Genomic DNA, 20,183 nt, shown 5'->3' with positions numbered 1-20,183 from the left:
CCCTCTAGAGCCCTAAACACCACATTCCTCCAACCACGACACCACCCAAACCCCATCCAGCCTCTCTCACCCTCTAGAGTCCTAAACACCACATTCCTCCAACCACGACACCACCCAAACCCCATCCAGCCTCTCTCACCCTCTAGAGCCCTAGACACCACATTCCTCCAACCACGACACCACCCAAACCCCATCCACCCTCTCTCACCCTCTAGAGTCCTAAACACCACATTCCTCCAACCACGACACCACCCAAACCCCATCCAGCCTCTCTCACCCTCTAGAGCCCTAGACACCACATTCCTCCAACCACGACACCACCCAAACCCCATCCAGCCTCTCTCACCCTCTAGAGTCCTAAACACCACATTCCTCCAACCACGACACCACCCAAACCCCATCCAGCCTCTCTCACCCTCTAGAGCCCTAAACACCACATTCCTCCAACCACGACACCACCCAAACCCCATCCAGCCTCTCTCACCCTCTAGAGTCCTAAACACCACATTCCTCCACCACGACACCACCCAAACCCCATCCAGCCTCTCTCACCCTCTAGAGTCCTAAACACCACATTCCTCCAACCACGACACCACCCAAACCCCATCCAGCCTCTCTCACCCTCTAGAGTCCTAAACACCACATTCCTCCAACCACGACACCACCCAAACCCCATCCAGCCTCTCTCACCCTCTAGAGCCCTAAACACCACATTCCTCCAACCACGACACCACCCAAACCCCATCCAGCCTCTCTCACCCTCTAGAGCCCTAAACACCACATTCCTCCAACCACGACACCACCCAAACCCCATCCAGCCTCTCTCACCCTCTAGAGCCCTAAACACCACATTCCTCCAACCACGACACCACCCAAACCCCATCCAGCCTCTCTCACCCTCTAGAGCCCTAAACACCACATTCCTCCAACCACGACACCACCCAAACCCCATCCAGCCTCTCTCACCCTCTAGAGCCCTAAACACCACATTCCTCCAACCACGACACCACCCAAACCCCATCCAGCCTCTCTCACCCTCTAGAGCCTAGACACCACTTTCCTCTACTCTTCTCATTGTCTCTAGAGAGGAGACATGCTGGACAGTCCTTATTCTAACCACCTCTAGAGAGGAGACATGATGGACAGTCCTTATTCTAACCACCTCCAGAGAGGAGACATGTTGCACAGTCCTTATTCTAACCACCTCCAGAGGAGAGATGTTGGACAGTCCTTATTCTAACCACCTCCAGAGAGGAGACATGATGGACAGTCCTTATTCTAACCACCTCCAGAGAGGAGACATGATGGACAGTCCTTATTCTAACCACCTCCAGAGAGGAGACATGATGGACAGTCCTTATTCTAACCACCCCCAGAGAGGAGACATGATGGACAGTCCTTATTCTAACCACCTCCAGAGGAGACATGTTGGACAGTCCTTATTCTAACCACCTCCAGAGAGGAGACATGATGGACAGTCCTTATTCTAATCACCTCCAGAGAGGAGACATGCTGGACAGTCCTTATTCTAACCACCTCCAGAGAGGAGACATGATGGACAGTCCTTATTCTAACCACCTCCAGAGAGGAGACATGTTGCACAGTCCTTATTCTAACCACCTCCAGAGAGGAGACATGATGGACAGTCCTTATTCTAACCACCTCCAGAGAGGAGACATGATGGACAGTCCTTATTCTAACCACCCCCAGAGAGGAGACATGATGGACAGTCCTTATTCTAACCACCTCCAGAGGAGACATGTTGGACAGTCCTTATTCTAACCACCTCCAGAGAGGAGACATGATGGACAGTCCTTATTCTAATCACCTCCAGAGAGGAGACATGCTGGACAGTCCTTATTCTAACCACCTCCAGAGAGGAGACATGATGGACAGTCCTTATTCTAACCACCTCCAGAGAGGAGACATGTTGCACAGTCCTTATTCTAACCACCTCCAGAGGAGACATGTTGGACAGTCCTTATTCTAACCACCTCCAGAGAGGAGACATGATGGACAGTCCTTATTCTAACCACCTCCAGAGAGGAGACATGATGGACAGTCCTTATTCTAACCACCTCCAGAGAGGAGACATGATGGACAGTCCTTATTCTAACCACCTCCAGAGGAGACATGATGGACAGTCCTTATTCTAACCACCTCCAGAGAGGAGACATGTTGCACAGTCCTTATTCTAACCACCTCCAGAGGAGACATGTTGGACAGTCCTTATTCTAACCACCTCCAGAGAGGAGACATGTTGGACAGTCCTTATTCTAACCACCTCCAGAGAGGAGACATGATGGACAGTCCTTATTCTAACCACCTCCAGAGAGGAGACATGATGGACAGTCCTTATTCTAACCACCTCCAGAGAGGAGACATGATGGACAGTCCTTATTCTAACCACCTCCAGAGAGGAGACATGATGGACAGTCCTTATTCTAACCACCTCCAGAGAGGAGACATGATGGACAGTCCTTATTCTAACCACCTCCAGAGAGGAGACATGATGGACAGTCCTTATTCTAACCACCTCCAGAGAGGAGACATGTTGGACAGTCCTTATTCTAACCACCTCCAGAGAGGAGACATGATGGACAGTCCTTATTCTAACCACCTCCAGAGAGGAGACATGATGGACAGTCCTTATTCTAACCACCTCCAGAGAGGAGACATGATGGACAGTCCTTATTCTAACCACCTCCAGAGAGGAGACATGATGGACAGTGATTATTCTAACCACCTCCAGAGAGGAGACATGATGGTCAGTCCTTATTCTAATCACCTCCAGAGAGGAGACATGCTGGACAGTCCTTATTCTAACCACCTCCAGAGAGGAGACATGATGGACAGTCCTTATTCTAACCACCTCCAGAGAGGAGACATGATGGACAGTCCTTATTCTAACCACCTCCAGAGAGGAGACATGCTGGACAGTCCTTATTCTGACCACCTCCAGAGAGGAGACATGATGGACAGTCCTTATTCTAACCACCTCCAGAGAGGAGACATGATGGACAGTCCTTATTCTAACCACCTCCAGAGAGGAGACATGTTGGACAGTCCTTATTCTAACCACCTCCAGAGAGGAGACATGATGGACAGTCCTTATTCTAACCACCTCCAGAGAGGAGACATGATGGACAGTCCTTATTCTAACCACCTCCAGAGAGGAGACATGATGGACAGTCCTTATTCTAACCACCTCCAGAGAGGAGACATGATGGACAGTCCTTATTCTAACCACCTCCAGAGAGGAGACATGATGGACAGTGATTATTCTAACCACCTCGGTCTCCTTCAGCCTAACAGGACACTTCAGATTCACGTGCATGTTCACCACCATTTCACCATTTGGGCTCAGCTGGGATACACCTCTTTTTCGGTGGCATTTGACAAAACAATAACTGCCTAAATAAACCCAGAAAAAAACTAGAAACCAAAACATTTTTTTCATTTCAATTGACTAAAACAAGACAAAATTATCTCTGTGACTTAAATCTGACTACTATGTGGACTGGACAAGAGTTTTTGGAGAGATTGAGAGCTTTTCTGTGATAAGCACAATTAATAGGACTCGCCACACATGGCACACACGGCCTAGCCTAAATCAGCTGGTGAACTGCAGGGGGAGCAGGAAGTGGGCAGACAAGCAGACGCATCTCGCTTGGTTAGCTAACCAGTCACCACCAGCCTTCTAGTTAGATACCCCTTTTGACTGGTTATGAAACGCAAGCTGTTTTACCAAACTAAAAACAATAGCAACATTAAGTTTCAATAGTAAAACAACGGTCTAGCTATGTTTGTTTTTTTACACCCTTGAGTATTAAAACGCTGTTGGATTTGTATCTCGCTCTAACCTTGCAGTTTTCTCAACTTTTTTTCTGTAGCCAACGTAGTGGCCAACGTAGTAGCCAACGTAACGTAGTAGCCAACGTAGTGGCCAACGTAGTGGCCAAGTCTTCCTGTTTTCCTCAGAGAAAACATCTTGATTTTATCCCTAACCATTCAAAAGATATCACCCATAATATTTTTTTTTACATTTAATTAGTCAAGTCAGTTAAGAACAAAATCTTATTGACAATGATGACCTACTGGGGAACAGTGGGTTTAACTGCCTTGTTCAGGGACAGAACAACAGATGTTTACCTTGTCAGCTTGGGGATTTGATCTAGCAACCTTTGAGAAGTTTAGATAGCTGGCTAGATTAACTAACTATCAAAACATTTCTAGCTGACATGGCTAATTGAGTGACCGTCATAAAAAGGAAAAACTGCTGATGCCCAATTATTTTCTTGAAATTTCATCTGGTGTACTCTATTATTCTTACTCTCAATATTAAATTGAGATCACGACTGAGTTCCAAAAATAACTGTCTATGGCTGGAGCCGGACCTGAGAGGCCAGCAGCCAGGGAGAGAAGAGTGCAACTGCAGCCCGCAATTCGGGGCGTTCCTGCATGTGGGCATTCCTGCATCTGCAGGAACCCCTCTTTATACTTCTATTGGTCAATTATTAAGCTAGAACAGGTGGGAGGCGGGGCCGCTCCGGAACAGGTGGGAGGCGGGGCCGCTCCGGAACAGGTGGGAGGCGGGCCGCTCCGGAACAGGTGGGAGGCGGGGCCTTCTCCAGAACAGGTGGGAGGCGGGGCCGCTCCGGAACAGGTGGGAGGCGGGGCCTTCTCCAGAACAGGTGGGAGGCGGGGCCTTCTCCAGAACAGGTGGGAGGCGGGGCCGCTCCGGAACAGGTGGGAGGCGGGGCCGCTCCGGAACCGGTGGGAGGCGGGGCCGCTCCGGAACAGGTGGGAGGCGAGGCCGCTCCGGAACAGGTGGGAGGCGGGCCGCTCCGGAACAGGTGGGAGGCGGGGCCGCTCTGGAACAGGTGGGAGGCGAGGCCGCTCCGGAACGGTAGGTGACATCAATGCACCGTTGGATGCCAACCCCCAATTAACCCCACAGATGAAGAAGAGGCGGGGGTACAACGGTAGCTAACTATAGCTAGTACACACCGGTAGAAAAGATTTGTAGAACTAACCCGGAAGTGTCCTTCGCCCCCGCCTGTCAGGCACTGTTTTTCCCTGTTTCCCCTCAGTTCTGTTAACGACAGCGAAGGCAGGTGTCGCCCCCCGCCTCCTGGGCACTGTTTTCCCTCAGTTCTGTTAACGACAGCGAAGGCAGGTGTCGCCCCCCGCCTCCTGGCAACACCGGTAGACAGTTTCCTTCACCCCGCCTTTTGGGAACTGTTTCCCCTCAGTTCTGTTAACGATGGTGAGGGCAGGTGCTTGGCAAGCGGGAGCAAAGGACAGTGTCTAACAGTCACATGCTAACTAGCGAAGAGGACTCCGGCACATGCTAACTAGCGAAGAGGACTCCGGCACATGCTAACTAGCGAAGAGGACTCCGGCACATGCTAACTAGCGAAGAGGACTCCGGCACATGCTAACTAGCGAAGAGGACTCCGGCACATGCTAACTAGCGAAGAGGACTCCGGCACATGCTAACTAGGGAAGAGGACTCCGACACCTGCTAACTAGCGAAGAGGACTCCGGCACATGCTAACTAGCGAAGAGGACTCCGGCACATGCTAACTAGCGAAGAGGACAAAAACCCTAGATAGGACAAAAGCACACATACCCACCCTTGTCACACCCTGACCTGACCAATACATAAAACATAGATAACGAAGGTCAGGGCTTGACAGACACGCTCAGTTGTAACTGATTTTTAGATTATGTCAGTAGGGGGCGATCTAACCAGAACAATAACGATGCACTGTGTCACACCCTGATCTGTTTCACCTGTCCTCGTTATTGTCTCCACCCCCTCCAGGTGTCGCTTGTTTTCCGCGTTGTATGTATCCCTGTGTTTCCTGTCTCTCTGGGCCAGTGTATGTATCCCTGTGTTTCCTGTCTCTCTGGGCCAGTGTATGTATCCCTGTCTCTCTGGGCCAGTGTATGTATCCCTGTCTCTCTGGGCCAGTGTATGTATCCCTGTCTCTCTGGGCCAGTGTATGTATCCCTGTCTCTCTGGGCCAGTGTATGTATCCCTGTCTCCAAGCCTACCAGCGGTTTCCTGCTTTGCCGTTTCTCCTTTTGCAAGCCCTCCCGGTTCTGACCCTTGTTTTCTGACCTCGAGCCTGCCCGCCTGCCTGACCATTCTGCCTGCCCTGACCTCGAGCCTGCCCGCCTGCCTGACCATTCTGCCTGCCCTGACCTCGAGCCTGCCTGCCTGACCATTCTGCCTGCCCTGACCTCGAGCCTGCCCGCCTGCCTGACCATTCTGCCTGCCCTGACCTCGAGCCCGCCTGCCTGACCATTCTGCCTGCCCTGACCTCGAGCCTGCCTGACCATTCTGCCTGCCCTGACCTCGAGCCTGCCTGCCTGCCTGACCATTCTGCCTGCCCTGACCTCGAGCCTGCCTGCCTGCCTGACCATTCTGCCTGCCCTGACCTCGAGCCTGCCTGCCTGCCTGACCATTCTGCCTGCCCTGACCTCGAGCCTGCCTGACCATTCTGCCTGCCCTGACCTCGAGCCTGCCTGACCATTCTGCCTGCCCTGACCTCGAGCCTGCCTGACCATTCTGCCTGCCCTGACCTCGAGCCTGCCTGACCATTCTGCCTGCCCTGACCTCGAGCCTGCCTACCTGCCTGACCATTCTGCCTGCCCTGACCTCGAGCCTGCCTGCCTGACCATTCTCCCTGCCCTGACCTCGAGCCTGCCTGACCATTCTGCCTGCCCTGACCTCGAGCCTGCCTGACCATTCTGCCTGCCCTGACCTCGAGCCTGCCTGACCATTCTCCCTGCCCTGACCTCGAGCCTGCCTGCCTGACCATTCTCCCTGCCCTGACCTCGAGTCTGCCTGACCATTCTCCCTGCCCTGACCTCGAGCCTGCCTGACCATTCTCCCTGCCCTGACCTCAAGCCTGCCTGAACATTCTCCCTGCCCTGACCTCGAGCCTGCCTGACCATTCTCCCTGCCCTGACCTCGAGCCTGCCTGACCATTCTCCCTGCCCTGACCTCGAGCCTGCCTGACCATTCTGCCTGCCATGACCTCGAGCCTGCCTGACCATTCTGCCTGCCCTGACCTCGAGCCTGCCTGACCATTCTCCCTGCCCTGACCTCGAGCCTGCCTGCCTGACCATTCTCCCTGCCCTGACCTCGAGTCTGCCTGACCATTCTCCCTGCCCTGACCTCGAGCCTGCCTGACCATTCTCCCTGCCCTGACCTCAAGCCTGCCTGAACATTCTCCCTGCCCTGACCTCGAGCCTGCCTGACCATTCTCCCTGCCCTGACCTCGAGCCTGCCTGACCATTCTCCCTGCCCTGACCTCGAGCCTGCCTGACCATTCTGCCTGCCATGACCTCGAGCCTGCCTGCCCATTCTGCCTGCCCTGACCTCGAGCCTGCCTGACCATTCTCCCTGCCCTGACCTCGAGCCTGCCTGCCTGACCATTCTCCCTGCCCTGACCTCGAGTCTGCCTGACCATTCTCCCTGCCCTGACCTCGAGCCTGCCTGACCATTCTCCCTGCCCTGACCTCAAGCCTGCCTGAACATTCTCCCTGCCCTGACCTCGAGCCTGCCTGACCATTCTCCCTGCCCTGACCTCGAGCCTGCCTGACCATTCTCCCTGCCCTGACCTCGAGCCTGCCTGACCATTCTGCCTGCCATGACCTCGAGCCTGCCTGCCCATTCTGCCTGCCCTGACCTCGAGCCTGCCTGACCATTCTGCCTGCCCTGACCTCGAGCCTGCCTGCCTGACCATTCTGCCTGCCCTGACCTCGAGCCTGCCTGACCATTCTCCCTGCCCTGACCTCGAGCCTGCCTGCCTGACCATTCTCCCTGCCCTGACCTCGAGCCTGCCTGACCATTCTCCCTGCCCTGACCTCGAGCCTGCCTGACCATTCTCCCTGCCCTGACCTCAAGCCTGCCTGAACATTCTCCCTGCCCTGACCTCGAGCCTGCCTGACCATTCTCCCTGCCCTGACCTCGAGCCTGCCTGACCATTCTCCCTGCCCTGACCTCGAGCCTGCCTGACCATTCTGCCTGCCATGACCTCGAGCCTGCCTGCCCATTCTGCCTGCCCTGACCTCGAGCCTGCCTGACCATTCTGCCTGCCCTGACCTCGAGCCTGCCTGCCTGACCATTCTGCCTGCCCTGACCTCGAGCCTGCCTGCCTGACCATTCTGCCTGCACTGACCTCGAGCCTGCCTGACCATTCTGCCTGCCCTGACCTCGAGCCTGCCTGACCATTCTGCCTGCCCTGACCTCGAGCCTGCCTGCCTACCATTCTCCCTGCCCTGACCTCGAGCCTGCCTGACCATTCTCCCTGCCCTGACCTCAAGCCTGCCTGACCATTCTCCCTGCCCTGACCTCGAGCCTGCCTGACCATTCTGCCTGCCATGACCTCGAGCCTGCCTGCCTGACCATTCTGCCTGCCCTGACCTCGAGCCTGCCTGCCTGCCTGACCATTCTGCCTGCCCTGACCTCGAGCCTGCCTGACCATTCTCCCTGCCCTGACCTCGAGCCTGCCTGACCATTCTCCCTGCCCTGACCTCGAGCCTGCCTGACCATTCTCCCTGCCCTGACCTCGAGCCTGCCTGACCATTCTGCCTGCCATGACCTCGAGCCTGCCTGCCTGACCATTCTGCCTGCCCTGACCTCGAGCCTGCCTGCCTGCCTGACCATTCTGCCTGCCCTGACCTCGAGCCTGCCTGCCTGACCATTCTGCCTGCCCTGACCTCGAGCCTGCCTGCCTGACCATTCTGCCTGCCCTGACCTCGAGCCTGCCTGCCTGCCTCACCATTCTGCCTGCCCTGACCTCGAGCCTGCCCGCCTGACCATTCTGCCTGCCCTGACCTCGAGCCTGCCCGCCTGCCTGACCATTCTGCCTGCCCTGACCTCGAGCCTGCCTGCCTGCCTGCCCTTAGGTACCTCCTGAACTCGGAACTGTTTGTGACCTTTTGCCTGTCCACGACCATTCTCTTGCCTATTCCCTGCCCTGACCTCGAGCCTGCCCGCCTGCCTGACCATTCTGCCTGCCCTGACCTCGAGCCTGCCCGCCTGCCTGACCATTCTGCCTGCCCTGACCTCGAGCCTGCCTGCCTGACCATTCTGCCTGCCCTGACCTCGAGCCTGCCCGCCTGCCTGACCATTCTGCCTGCCCTGACCTCGAGCCTGCCCGCCTGCCTGACCATTCTGCCTGCCCTGACCTCGAGCCTGCCCGCCTGCCTGACCATTCTGCCTGCCCTGACCTCGAGCCTGCCTGACCATCATTCTGCCTGCCCTGATCTCGAGCCTGCCTGCCTGACCATTCTGCCTGCCCTGACCTCGAGCCTGCCTGCCTGACCATTCCGCCTGCCCTGACCTCGAGCCTGCCTGCCTGACCATTCTGCCTGCCCTGACCTCGAGCCTGCCTGCCTGCCCTTAGGTACCTCCTGAACTTTGAACTGGTTGTGACCTTGTACCTGTCCACGACCATTCTCTTGCCTATCTATTCCCTTTGGCTTTATTAAACATCTTAAACTCCAACCATCTGCCTCCTGTGTCTGCATCTGTGTCTCGCCTTGTGTCATGATAGCAATGTATCTATGTCATCGAGATATTAGCAAAGATACCTCAAATGTTTAGGCAGACATTAATTCCAAAATTCACTGGAATGAATTCTGATTAAACACATTGATATTGTGATTTTAATGTTTTAAACAGAATTAAAGAGTTTTTGCTAACAAATATGATGAAACTGTTCTGCAAATTTAGGCTAAAAAAGAGCACATAAACCTATTGAAAATGGCCCATGTGGATATGACAGGCTCTGCATGCCCTTATAATCCATAGGAATAAGTGGAATTGTTTAAAAATCCTTGCGATTTAACCTAAACATGAGAAGCAGCGGCTTTGCTTCCCAAACTCTCTCGTCTTGAGACGGAGAGAGAGAGAGAGACGGTGCTCAGTTGTGATGTTCTACCTCTCTTCTGCACGCTTTTTACGCGCGCGGTGGGAAGCTAAATAATGTGGATATCTGACTCCTTCATCCTCGCAGGGGGCCAAACGTCAGAGTAACGTTTAAAACGCAGATATCTTTCATGTGCATGATGGTGTGATTCATTTCACTTGAGTTGTTGGGTTAAAGCACTCTGTCTTGAAGTCACTCTGCACCATGACGAACTCATGAGCGCTTAGTGTACAGGGGATTTTTTGGAAAGCAGTCTCCCCCCATCTGGAAAAGAAAGGTTTCAAACGCAGATTTTCAAAACTCAACGAAAGCCCTTCAACAAGTAGCACTTTTGAACTCTGTCGAGATGGCAATGGCATCGCTCCCGTGCGCTCTCTGCATAATATGGATATTTCTGATCTGTCATTCGACGGGAACGAGATATATTTACCAGTTTCCCGGCGTAACTGTTCAACGTGTCAGCTCGGAGCGGAGCGCGAGTACCGGTTCACCTCTCAGCGGATCAAACACCCAGCCCAGGTGAGCGCATTACGAACGGAGATGATCTTTTGCGTGGATGGTCAGGGTTAGCCAAGTAACATCATTTATTTACAATGTCACCATAGGAAGAGTGATGTCAAAATGTTTGACTATTGATAATCAGACCGACGCGGAAACGGGCAAGAGGTGACACTTTCTATTATCGTATGATCGACATCTATAGTGGGTAAAAATACAGATTAATGGGATTAGGGAGAAGGTTTTGGAGTGTTTGAGAACCTTACTAAAAGGATAGTAGTCAGTGTGACTTGTGATGTTTAAGATAACAAGTCCCATATGATCTGTCTGTAATTACAGGAACTGGTGCCAGTTTACAGTGTCGAGGACGGTGACATGCCAGGTGCGCAATGGGACAGAGACCACAGTGCAGAGAGTGTTCCAAGGCTGCCGCTGGCCAGGACCCTGCTCCAAACTCATCAGGTAGGACTGGATGGACCAGACGACCCCAGAGTCCTGTTTTTGATATAAATACTGTATTTTATACTGTATATAGTAGTACTCGTCCAAATGATGACGTTCCTGTCAGCTACAGGACCGTGGTCAGGCCGTCTTACAAAGTGGCCTATCGGCAGGTCACTGCTCTGGAGTGGAGGTGCTGTCCTGGGTTTGCAGGAGATCAATGTCAAGTAGGTGAGCATCCACACTTATAATCATGCTCTCTATCTTACCTCGTCCTAATGTAAACCCATATAACCCTGTATCTTACCTCACCCTATTGTAAACCCATGGGGCGGCAGGGTAGCCTAGTGGTTAGAGCGTTGGACTAGTAACCAGAAGGTTGCAAGTTCAAACCCCCGAGTTAAAGGTAAAATAAAGGTTCATGGTAAAATAAAATAAATAACCCTGTGTCTTTCTTCACCCTAATGTAAACCCATATAACCCTGTATCCTCACCCTAATGTAAACCCATATAACCCTGTATCCTCACCCTAATGTAAACCCATATAACCCTGTATCCTCACCCTAATGTAAACCCATATAACCCTTTATCCTCACCCTAATGTAAACCCATATAACCCTGTATCCTCACCCTAATGTAAACCCATATAACCCTGTATCCTCACCCTAATGTAAACCCGTGGGGCGGCAGGCTAGCCTAGTGGTTAGAGCGTTGGACTAGGATAGAAATATGTGGTATAATGTGATCAGTGATGTAGTGGTAAATAGAAAGATGGGTATAATGTGATCAGTGATGTAGTGGTAAATAGAAAGATGTGGTATAATGTGATCAGTGATGTAGTGGTAAATAGAAAGATGTGGTATAATGTGATCAGTGATGTAGTGGTAAATAGAAATATGGGTATAATGTGATCAGTGATGTAGTGGTAAATAGAAAGTTGTGGTATAATGTGATCAGTGATGTAGTGGTAAATAGAAAGATGTGGTATAATGTGATAATTGATGTAGTGGTAAATAGAAAGATGTGGTATAATGTGATGTAGTGGTAAATAGAAAGATGTGGTATAATGTGATCAGTGATGTAGTGGTAAATAGAAAGATGTGGTATAATGTGATCAGTGATGTAGTGGTAAAGATGTGGTATAATGTGATCAGTGATGTAGTGGTAAAGATGTGGTATAATGTGATCAGTGATGTAGTGGTAAAGATGTGGTATAATGTGATCAGTGATGTAGTGGTAAAGATGTGGTATAATGTGATCATTGATGTAGTGGTAAATAGAAAGATGTGGTATAATGTGATCAGTGATGTAGTGGTAAATAGAAAGATGTGGTATAATGTGATCAGTGATGTAGTGGTAAAGATGTGGTATAATGTGATCAGTGATGTAGTGGTAAATAGAAAGATGTGGTATAATGTGATCAGTGATGTAGTGGTAAATAGAAAGATGGGTATAATGTGATCAGTGATGTAGTGGTAAATAGAAATATGTGGTATAATGTGATCAGTGATGTAGTGGTAAAGATGTGGTATAATGTGATCAGTGATGTAGTGGTAAATAGAAAGATGTGGTATAATGTGATCAGTGATGTAGTGGTAAAGATGTGGTATAATGTGATCAGTGATGTAGTGGTAAATAGAAAGATGTGGTATAATGTGATCCGTGATGTAGTGGTAAATAGAAAGATGTGGTATAATGTGATCAGTGATGTAGTGGTAAAAAAGTCTCGTTGTGAAAAGTAACGCTCCCTTATACTTTCAATGCATTTTTGGATAAACTGTTTTTACTCGTGTCTACCCTCCACGGGTCACAACCCTCTGCCTTCATCCTTTACCTCAGTCATCTTAGTTCAGCAAAGTACTGTACTATGTGATCAGAGTTTTAAAGGTGTTGGCCAGTTGCTGTTGTATGGGACTGTAACAGACTCGACATTAGTATGGCACATCTGAGTTTTTGAGATAGCCGTTTCCTGGCACACGAGGGAGAAAAGTAAGTGTGAAGTATTGAAGCTACTGCATGATATACTGCTGGTTGGTATACTGCTACAGTACTGTAGCTGGGATATACTGCTGGTTGGTATACTGCTACAGTACTGTAGCTGTGATATACTGCTGGTTGGTATACTGCTACAGTACTGTAGCTGCGATATACTGCTGGTTGGTATACTGCTACAGTACTGTAGCTGCGATATACTGCTGGTTGGTATACTGCTACAGTACTGTAGCTGTGATATACTGCTGGTTGGTATACTGCTACAGTACTGTAGCTGTGATATACTGCTGGTTGGTATACTGCTGGTTGGTATACTGCTACAGTACTGTAGCTGTGATATACTGCTGGTTGGTATACTGCTACAGTACTGTAGCTGTGATATACTGCTGGTTGGTATACTGCTACAGTACTGTAGCTGTGATATACTGCTGGTTGGTATACTGCTATAGTACTGTAGCTGTGATATACTGCTGGTTGGTATACTGCTGGTTGGTATACTGCTATAGTACTGTAGCTGTGATATACTGCTGGTTGGTATACTGCTACAGTACTGTAGCTGTGATATACTGCTGGTTGGTATACTGCTACAGTACTGTAGCTGTGATACACTGCTGGTTGGTATACTGCTACAGTACTGTAGCTTTGATACACTGCTGGTTGGTATACTGCTACAGTACTGTAGCTGTGATACACTGCTGGTTGGTATACTGCTACAGTACTGTAGCTGTGATACACTGCTGGTTGGTATACTGCTGGTTGGTATACTGCTACAGTACTGTAGCTGTGATACACTGCTGGTTGGTATACTGCTACAGTACTGTAGCTGTGATGTACTGCTGGTTGGTATACTGCTACAGTACTGTAGATGTGATACACTGCTGGTTGGTATACTGCTACAGTACTGTAGCTGTGATACACTGCTGGTTGGTATACTGCTACAGTACTGTAGCTGTGATATACTGCTGGTTGGTATACTGCTACAGTACTGTAGCTGCGATATACTGCTGGTTGGTATACTGCTACAGTACTGTAGCTGTGATATACTGCTGGTTGGTATACTGCTACAGTACTGTAGCTGTGATACACTGCTGGTTGGTATACTGCTACAGTACTGTAGCTGCGATATACTGCTGGTTGGTATACTGCTACAGTACTGTAGCTGTGATACACTGCTGGTTGATATACTGCTACAGTACTGTAGCTATTTTAGTTTGGGACATGGGAGCCTTTTTTTAAATTACATTTAGGAACATGTTCCACAATAAAAGTAAGTTGAAAGGGTTGCTGTGGTTAAGTGGTTGTGTACCTGCTCATCAAGCCTTTAATCAACTCTATGAAACAAATAACAGCAGGGTAGAGATTCTTGTAAAGCGGTAGGGAGGCAGCCTAGTAAAGAGAGAGGTTAGACTGGGGGGGGGGCCACTAGACTCCCAGCCTAGTAAAGAGAGAGGTTAGACTGGGGGGGACCACTAGACTCCCAGCCTAGTAAAGAGAGAGGTTAGACTGGGGGGGGCCACTAGACTCCCAGCCTAGTAAAGAGAGAGGTTAGACTGGGGGGGGGGGGCACTAGACTCCCAGCCTAGTAAAGAGAGAGGTTAGACTGGGGGGGACCACTAGACTCCCAGCCTAGTAAAGAGAGAGGTTAGACTGGGGGGGACCACTAGACTCCCAGCCTAGTAAAGAGAGAGGTTAGACTGGGGGGGGGGGGGCACTAGACTCCCAGCCTAGTAAAGAGAGAGGTTAGACTGGGGGGACCACTAGACTCCCAGCCTAGTAAAGAGAGAGATAAGACTGGGGGGGGCCACTAGACTCCCAGCCTAGTACAGAGAGAGGTTAGACTGGGGGGGGGGGGGGGCACTAGACTCCCAGCCTAGTAAAGAGAGAGGTTAGACTGGGGGGGCACTAGACTCCCAGCCTAGTAAAGAGAGAGGTTAGACTGGGGGGGGGGGGGCACTAGACTCCCAGCCTAGTAAAGAGAGAGGTTAGACTGGGGGGGCACTAGACTCCCAGCCTAATAAAGAGAGAGGTTAGACTGGGGGGGGACCACTAGACTCCCAGCCTAGTAGAGAGAGAGGTTAGACTGGGGGGGGCCACTAGACTCCCAGCCTAGTTAAGGGAGAGGTTAGACTGTGTGGGCCACTAGACTCACAGCCTAGTAAAGAGAGAGGTTAGACTGGGGGGGGGGGGCACTAGACTCCCAGCCTAGTAAAGAGAGAGGTTAGACTGGGGGGGGGGGGCACTAGACTCCCAGCCTAGTAAAGAGAGAGGTTAGACTGGGGGGGCACTAGACTCCCAGCCTAATAAAGAGAGAGGTTAGACTGGGGGGGGACCACTAGACTCCCAGCCTAGTAGAGAGAGAGGTTAGACTGGGGGGGGGCACTAGACTCCCAGCCTAGTAAAGGGAGAGGTTAGACTGTGTGGGCCACTAGACTCACAGCCTAGTAAAGAGAGAGGTTAGACTGGGGGGGGGGGGGGGGCACTAGACTCCCAGCCTAGTAAAGAGAGGGGTTAGACTGGGGGGGGGGGGGCACTAGACTCCCAGCCTAGTAAAGAGAGAGTTTAGACTGGGGGGGGGGGGGCACTAGACTCCCAGCCTAGTAAAGAGAGAGGTTAGACTGGGGGGGGGGGGGATCACTAGACTCCCAGCCTAGTAAAGAGAGAGGTTAGACTGGGGGGGGACCACTAGACTCCCAGCCTAATAAAGAGAGAGGTTAGACTGGGGGGAGGGGCACTAGACTCCCAGCCTAGTAAAGAGATAGGTTAGACTGGGTGGGCCACTAGACTCACAGCCTAGTAAAGAGAGAGGTTAGACTGGGGGGGGACCACTAGACTCCCAGCCTAGTAGAGAGAGAGGTTAGACTGGGGGGGGCCACTAGACTCCCAGCCTAGTAAAGAGAGAGGTTAGACTGGGGGGGGGGGCACTAGACTCCCAGCCTAGTAAAGAGAGAGGTTAGACTGGGGGGGGAGGGGGGACCACTAGACTCCCAGCCTAGTAAAGAGAGAGGTTAGACTGGGGGGGGGGGCACTAGACTCCCAGCCTAGTAAAGAGAGAGGTTAGCCTGGGGGGGGCCACTAGACTCCCAGCCTAGTAAAGAGAGAGGTTAGACTGGGGGGGGGGGGACCACTAGACTCCCAGCCTAGTAAAGAGAGAGGTTAGACTGGGGGGGGCACTAGACTCCCAGCCTAGTAAAGAGAGAGGTTAGACTGGGGGGGACCACTAGACTCCCAGCCTAGTAAAGAGAGAGGTTAGACTGGGGGGGACCACTAGACTCCCAGCCTAGTAAAGAGAGAGGTTAGACTGGGGGGGACCACTAGACTCCCAGCCTAGTAAAGAGAGAGGTTAGACTGGGGGGGGGGGCACTAGACTCCCAGCCTAGTAAAGAGAGAGGTTAGACTGGGGGGGCCACTAGACTCCCAGCCTAGTAAAGAGAGAGATAAGACTGGGGGGGGCCACTAGACTCCCAGCCTAGTACAGAGAGAGGTTAGACTGGGGGGGGGGGGGGGGGGGGGGGGGGCACTAGACTCCCAGCCTAGTAAAGAGAGAGGTTAGACTGGGGGGGGGGGGGGGGGGCACTAGACTCCCAGCCTAATAAAGAGAGAGGTTAGACTGGGGGGGGGACCACTAGACTCCCAGCCTAGTAGAGAGAGAGATTAGACTGGGGGGGGCCACTAGACTCCCAGCCTAGTAAAGAGAGAGGTTAGACTGGGGGGGGCCACTAGACTCCCAGCCTAGTAAAGAGAGAGGTTAGACTGGGTGGGCCACTAGACTCACAGCCTAGTAAAGAGAGAGGTTAGACTGGGGGGGGGGGGCACTAGACTCCCAGCCTAGTAAAGAGAGGGGTTAGACTGGGGGGGGGGCACTAGACTCCCAGCTTAGTAAAGAGAGAGGTTAGACTGGGGGGGCCACTAGACTCCCAGCCTAGTAAAGAGAGAGATAAGACTGGGGGGGCCACTAGACTCCCAGCCTAGTACAGAGAGAGGTTAGACTGGGGGGGGGGGGGGGGGGGGGGGGGGGGGGGGCACTAGACTCCCAGCCTAGTAATGAGAGAGGTTAGACTGGGGGGGCACTAGATTCCCAGCCTAATAAAGAGAGAGGTTAGACTGGGGGGGGACCACTAGACTCCCAGCCTAGTAGAGAGAGAGGTTAGACTGGGGGGGGCCACTAGACTCCCAGCCTAGTAAAGAGAGAGGTTAGACTGGGGGGGGCCACTAGACTCCCAGCCTAGTAAAGAGAGAGGTTAGACTGGGGGGGGGGGGGGGGACCACTAGACTCCCAGCCTAGTAAAGAGAGAGGTTAGACTGGGGGGGGGGGCACTAGACTCCCAGCCTAGTAAAGAGAGAGGTTAGCCTGGGGGGGCCACTAGACTCCCAGCCTAGTAAAGAGAGAGGTTAGACTGGGGGGGGGGGGGGGGGGGGGCACTAGACTCCCAGCCTAGTAAAGAGAGAGGTTAGACTGGGGGGGACCACTAGACTCCCAGCCTAGTAAAGAGAGAGGTTAGACTGGGGGGGACCACTAGACTCCCAGCCTAGTAAAGAGAGAGGTTAGACTGGGGGGGGGGCACTAGACTCCCAGCCTAGTAAAGAGAGAGGTTAGACTGGGGGGGGCACTAGACTCCCAGCCTAGTAAAGAGAGAGATAAGACTGGGGGGGGCCACTAGACTCCCAGCCTAGTACAGAGAGAGGTTAGACTGGGGGGGGGGGGGGGGGGGGGGGGCACTAGACTCCCAGCCTAGTAAAGAGAGAGGTTAGACTGGGGGGGGGGGGGCACTAGACTCCCAGCCTAATAAAGAGAGAGGTTAGACTGGGGGGGGACCACTAGACTCCCAGCCTAGTAGAGAGAGAGATTAGACTGGGGGGGGCCACTAGACTCCCAGCCTAGTAAAGAGAGAGGTTAGACTGGGGGGGGGGGGCACTAGACTCCCAGCCTAGTAAAGAGAGGGGTTAGACTGGGGGGGGGGCACTAGACTCCCAGTCTAGTAAAGAGAGAGGTTAGACTGGGGGGGGGGGACCACTGGACTCCCAGCCTAGTAAAGAGAGAGGTTAGACTGGGGGGGGACCACTAGACTCCCAGCCTAATAAAGAGAGAGGTTAGACTGGGGGGGGGGGGGCACTAGACTCCCAGCCTAGTAAAGAGAGAGGTTAGACTGGGTGGGCCACAAGACTCACATCCTAGTAAAGAGAGAGGTTAGACTGGGGGGGGGGGGGGGCACTAGACTCCCAGCCTAGTAAAGAGAGAGGTTAGACTGGGGGGGCCACTAGACTCCCAGCCTAGTAAAGAGAGAGGTTAGACTGGAGGGGACCACTAGACTCCCAGCCTAGTAAAGAGAGAGGTTAGACTGGGGGGGGGGGGGGACCACTAGACTCCCAGCCTAGTAAAGAGAGAGGTTAGACTGGGGGGGGCACTAGACTCCCAGCCTAGTAAAGAGAGAGGTTAGACTGGGGGGGGGCACTAGACTCCCAGCCTAGTAAAAAGAGAGGTTAGACTGGGGGGGGCACTAGACTCCCAGCCTAATAAAGAGAGGGGTTAGACAGGGGAGGTGACACTAGACTCCCAGCCTAGTAAAGAGAGAGGTTAGACTGGGGGGGCCACTAGACTCCCAGCCTAATAAAGAGAGAGGTTAGACTGGGGGGGGGCACTAGACTCCCAGCCTAGTAAAGAGAGAGGTTAGACTGGGGGGGCCACTAGACTCCCAGCCTAGTAAAGAGAGAGGTTAGACTGGGGGGGACCACTAGACTCCCAGCCTAGTAAAGAGAGAGGTTAGACTGGGGGGGCCACTAGACTCCCAGCCTAGTAAAGAGAGCGGTTAGACTGGGGGGGGGGCACTAGACTCCCAGCCATGTAAAGAGAGAGATTAGACTGGGGGGGGGGGGGGGGGGGGGGGCACTAGACTCCCAGCCATGTAAAGAGAGAGGTTAGACTGAGGGGACCACTAGACTCCCAGCCCGGTAAAGAGAGAAGTTGGACTGGGGGGAACAGGCCAATAATCTTTGTGAGATGAGGTGTAGACCTGCCAGACTGAGGGAGTGATGTCACTAACAGTCTGCTCCACTTTCAGGAGTGTGGGGTGTGATGGAGAGATGGAGGGAGACTGATTAAAGAGAGAGTTTGAGGAGAGGGTTGATAGAGAAAGACAACGGTGTCAGACAGAGAGAGAAACAGAGAGAGAGACGGAGAGAGAGAGACAGAAAGAGAGACGGAGAGAGAGACAGAGAAACAGAGAGAGAGAGAGACAGAGAGAGAGACGGAGAGAGAGAGACAGAGAGAGAGACAGAGAGAGAGAGACAGAGAGAGAGAGACAGAGAGAGAGAGAGAGACAGAGAGAGAGAGACAGAGAGAGAGAGACAGAGAGAGAGACAGAGAGAGAGAGACAGAGAGAGAGAGACAGAGAGAGAGACAGAGAGAGAGAGACAGAGAGAGAGAGAGAGAGAGAGAGAGAGAAAAACAGAGAGAGAAACAGAGAGAGAGACGGAGAGAGAGAGAGAAATATCTGAGAGAAAAGGCAAGAAGGGCCTTCTATGCCATCAAAAGGAACATACAATTCGACATACCAATTAGGATCTGGCAAAAAATAGTTGAATCAGTTAAAGAACCCATTGCCCTTTTTGGTTGTAAGGTCTGGGGTCCGCTCTCCAACCAAGAATTCACAAAAGGGACAAACACCAAATTGAGACCCTGCCCTCAGAATTCTGCAAAAATATCCTCCGTGTACAATGAAAAACACAAAATAATGCATGCAGAGCAGAATTAGGCCGCTACCCGCTAATTATCAAAATCCAGGAAAGAGACGTTAAATTCTACAACCACCTAAAAAGAGGAGATTCCCAAACCTTCCACAACAGAGCCATCACCTACAGAGAGATGAACCTGGAGGAGAGTCCCCCTAAGCAAGCTGGTCCTGGGGCTCTGTTCACAACTCAAACACACCCTACAGAGCCATCATCTACAGAGAGATGAACCTGGAGAAGAGTCCCCTAAGCAAGCTGGTCCTGGGGCTCTGTTCACAACTCAAACAAATCAAATCAAATCAAATCAAATTTATTTATATAGCCCTTCGTACATCAGCTGATATCCCAAAGTGCTGTACAGAAACCCAGCCTAAAACCCCAAACAGCAAGCAATGCAGGTGTAGAAGCACGGTGGCTAGGAAAAACTCCCTAGAAAGGCCAATACCTAGGAAGAAACCTAGAGAGGAACCAGGCTATGTGGGGTGGCCAGTCCTCTTCTGGCTGTGCCGGGTGGAGATTATAACAGAACATGGTCAAGATGTTCAATGTTCATAAATGACCAGCATGGTCGAA

General features: G+C 52.1%; 1 protein-coding gene across 2 annotated transcripts in view; it reads left to right on the top strand.

Moving 5' to 3' along the window:
- Positions 1–9,983: 9,983 nt before the first annotated feature.
- LOC116354703 (collagen alpha-1(XXVI) chain-like) overlaps positions 9,984–20,183 on the top strand; it is a 46,225-nt gene continuing 36,025 nt past the window's right edge. The window contains exons 1-3 of one of the 2 annotated variants that reach the window (XM_031795266.1): positions 9,984–10,472; positions 10,791–10,913; positions 11,026–11,123. In XM_031795266.1, the coding sequence (XP_031651126.1) occupies positions 10,300–10,472; positions 10,791–10,913; positions 11,026–11,123 (394 nt within the window). In that variant the 5' untranslated portion in view covers positions 9,984–10,299. Of the gene's footprint in view, positions 10,473–10,790; positions 10,914–11,019; positions 11,124–20,183 lie in introns of both variants that reach the window. The other variant, XM_031795265.1, reaches the window with a different exon arrangement.

The sequence above is a fragment of the Oncorhynchus kisutch genome, linkage group LG18, assembly GCF_002021735.2.
Source record: "Oncorhynchus kisutch isolate 150728-3 linkage group LG18, Okis_V2, whole genome shotgun sequence".
Classification (NCBI taxonomy): domain Eukaryota; kingdom Metazoa; phylum Chordata; class Actinopteri; order Salmoniformes; family Salmonidae; genus Oncorhynchus; species Oncorhynchus kisutch.
This window is presented reverse-complemented; position numbering and strand designations above follow the sequence as displayed.